Source organism: Rutidosis leptorrhynchoides, chromosome 5 (genome assembly GCF_046630445.1).
Source record: "Rutidosis leptorrhynchoides isolate AG116_Rl617_1_P2 chromosome 5, CSIRO_AGI_Rlap_v1, whole genome shotgun sequence".
Classification (NCBI taxonomy): domain Eukaryota; kingdom Viridiplantae; phylum Streptophyta; class Magnoliopsida; order Asterales; family Asteraceae; genus Rutidosis; species Rutidosis leptorrhynchoides.
Window position 1 is genome coordinate 412,190,349 of NC_092337.1, and position 2,399 is coordinate 412,192,747.

Here is a 2,399-nt window from a genome sequence, read left to right on the forward strand (position 1 = left end):
TTACAGGTAGGTTCTTGAGTTATGGGAATGCGTGCAAACGGGTTTATAATTTGGAATCACGGTGCGTTGAGGAATGTACCAAAATCGATGTTCAAAGACATGCAGCAATTCCAGCCGGTAATGGGTATACGTGGCAGTTTGATTATGATAAGTTGTTTGATTCATTCAATCTTTCAGAGGATGACTCTGAGGATGAAGAGATTGCTGCACAAATGATGTATAACATGCGTATCTCTTCTGAACGTATGTCTGATGTGCGTGTGAAATCTCAAGTGCCTAGTGCAACTGATAATAAAGCACCAGTGACAAGGACTAATGATGATGACTCAGATTACAGTGATTCAGTTCCGGCATTAGAGGAATCAACTTTACAATCTGAGGGGGAGGATGTGTATCTGGATGAAGTTTATGAGGATTTGGTGGATGAGGAACCCACTAGAACTGTGCTAGAGGAACCTATTCAGCATGAGGAACCTTCACAAAAAGTTACTGTGGATCCTTTACAAACCAATACAGATGACACCACTGAATCAGGCGGACTACGACGGTCTGGTCAATCGGTATCTCTTCCTAAACATTTTGATGATTATGTGATTAACCCTGCAGGTGTTTCAGGTGCTAATACAGGTGAATCTTCTGCTTCGTACGAGCGTGTAACACCCTCTGCAAATGTTGTCACTGCTTTTTATACTCAATTGAATCAGACCGGAAGAATCTTCAGGAATGCGTACTGTGCTTTTGTATCGCAAATCAAACCCGAAGACATCAAAGATGCATTGCAGTATGATGAGTGGGTTTCAGCTATGCAGGAAGAACTTCAACAATTTAATCATTTGGGTGTTTGGAGGTTGGTAATACCACCTACAGGCTGTAAGCCATATGGTCTGAAGTGGGTATTGAAGAATAAGAAATACGATTAAGGAATCGTGATCCGAAACAAAGCAAGATTGGTTGTTCGAGGTTATCAACAAATTCCAGAAGTTGATTAAAATGAAGTATATGCTCCGGTTGCCAGACTTGAGGCAATACAGATGTTTTTGGCATTTGCTTCGTGGAAAGGTTTTAAAGTTTATCAGATGGATGTTAAGAGTGCATTTTTGTATGGTACTCTCCAGGAGACTGTGTTTGTGACTCAGCCATCGGGCTTTGTTGATCCACATCATCCAGAGAAGGTGTATCTCTTAGAAAAGGCACTTTATGGTCTTCACCAAGCCCCGAGAGCTTGGTATGCTACTCTGTCAAACTATATGATAGAGAACGGTTTTAGACGAGGGGTCATCGACCAGACTCTATTTATTAAGGAAAGGGGTGACGACATTATGTTGGTACAGGTATATGTGGACGATATCATCTTTGGGTCAACCGATCAGAAAATGGTTGATGAGTTTCAGGATGTAATGCAAAAACGATTCAAGATGAGTTCACTGGGAGCCATTAATTTTTTCTTGGGGTTACAGGTTGATCAAACAGAAAAAGGCATTTTCCTACATCAATCGAAGTATGTAGCTGGCATCTTGAGTCTGTTCAAGATGGAAGATGAACGAATTGCCAAGAATCCTCTGTCGGTGAATCACGGGATTACACCAGAAAACACAGGACCAAAAGTCAATCCAACACTATACAGGACTATTATTGGTTCTTTGATGTATCTTACGGCATCCCACCCAGATATCATGTCCGCAACTTGTTTTTGTGCTCGTTATCAGGCACAACCGAATGTGAATCATATGTTAGCAGCAAAGAAGATCATGCGTTATATGAAGCGAAGTCCAAGTTTGGGCTTATGGTATCCAAGAAAGGATGGGTTCGATCTAACGGCATTTAGTGATTCTGATTACGGGGGTTATAAGAGAGATTTCAAATCAACCTCGGGTGGTTGTCAGTTTCTAGGTAGCAGGTTGGTAAGTTGGCAGTGTAAGAAATAAACATCAGTCGCACAATTAACGTGTGAGGCTGAATATATTGCAGTAGCAAGTTGCACTTCTCAGGTTGTCTGGATTCAACAACAACTTCAGGATTACGGTTTGCAAATTTCTAACACTCATATATATGTTGATAATACTGCTGCTATTGCTGTTACTAAAAACCCAGTTAATCATTCTAAGACCAAACATATAGGGATCAAGTACCATTTCATTAGGGACTGTTATGAAAATAAATTAATCGATGTCCTACAAATAGGTACTACAACCCAAAGGGATGACTTGTTTACGAAAGCATTTGACCGACCTCGTTTCCTATTCCTGTTAAATGTGTTAGGAGTGAAAGATAGGGCGGAGGTTGTGACCGACAGGGAGTTATTGAAGTAACCATCCAATATGTATCATTTGTATATTTGCATTTGCATTTTGCATCATTTTTGTATGATACTTAGTTTATTTTTCTATTTTGCATGATCT

At 40.2% G+C, this 2,399-nt stretch overlaps 1 protein-coding gene across 1 annotated transcript; it reads left to right on the plus strand.

Annotated features, from left to right (window-relative positions):
- The first annotated feature begins 1,031 nt into the window (after window positions 1–1,031).
- Window positions 1,032–1,925, plus strand: LOC139849937 (uncharacterized mitochondrial protein AtMg00810-like). Its single transcript, XM_071839548.1, has 2 exons — window positions 1,032–1,172; window positions 1,332–1,925. The coding sequence occupies exons 1-2, from the start codon at window positions 1,032–1,034 to the stop codon at window positions 1,923–1,925; spliced, it is 735 nt and encodes a 244-aa protein (XP_071695649.1).
- The last annotated feature ends 474 nt before the right edge of the window (window positions 1,926–2,399 follow it).

Bases quoted from the DNA above. Each gene is read 5' to 3' on its own strand.
- LOC139849937 (XM_071839548.1), top strand. From the start codon at position 1,032: ATGTTTTTGGCATTTGCTTCGTGGAAAGGTTTTAAAGTTTATCAGATG. The intron at 1,173-1,331 runs GTGTATCTCTTA...ATGTTGGTACAG, and splicing joins ATCCACATCATCCAGAGAAG to GTATATGTGGACGATATCAT.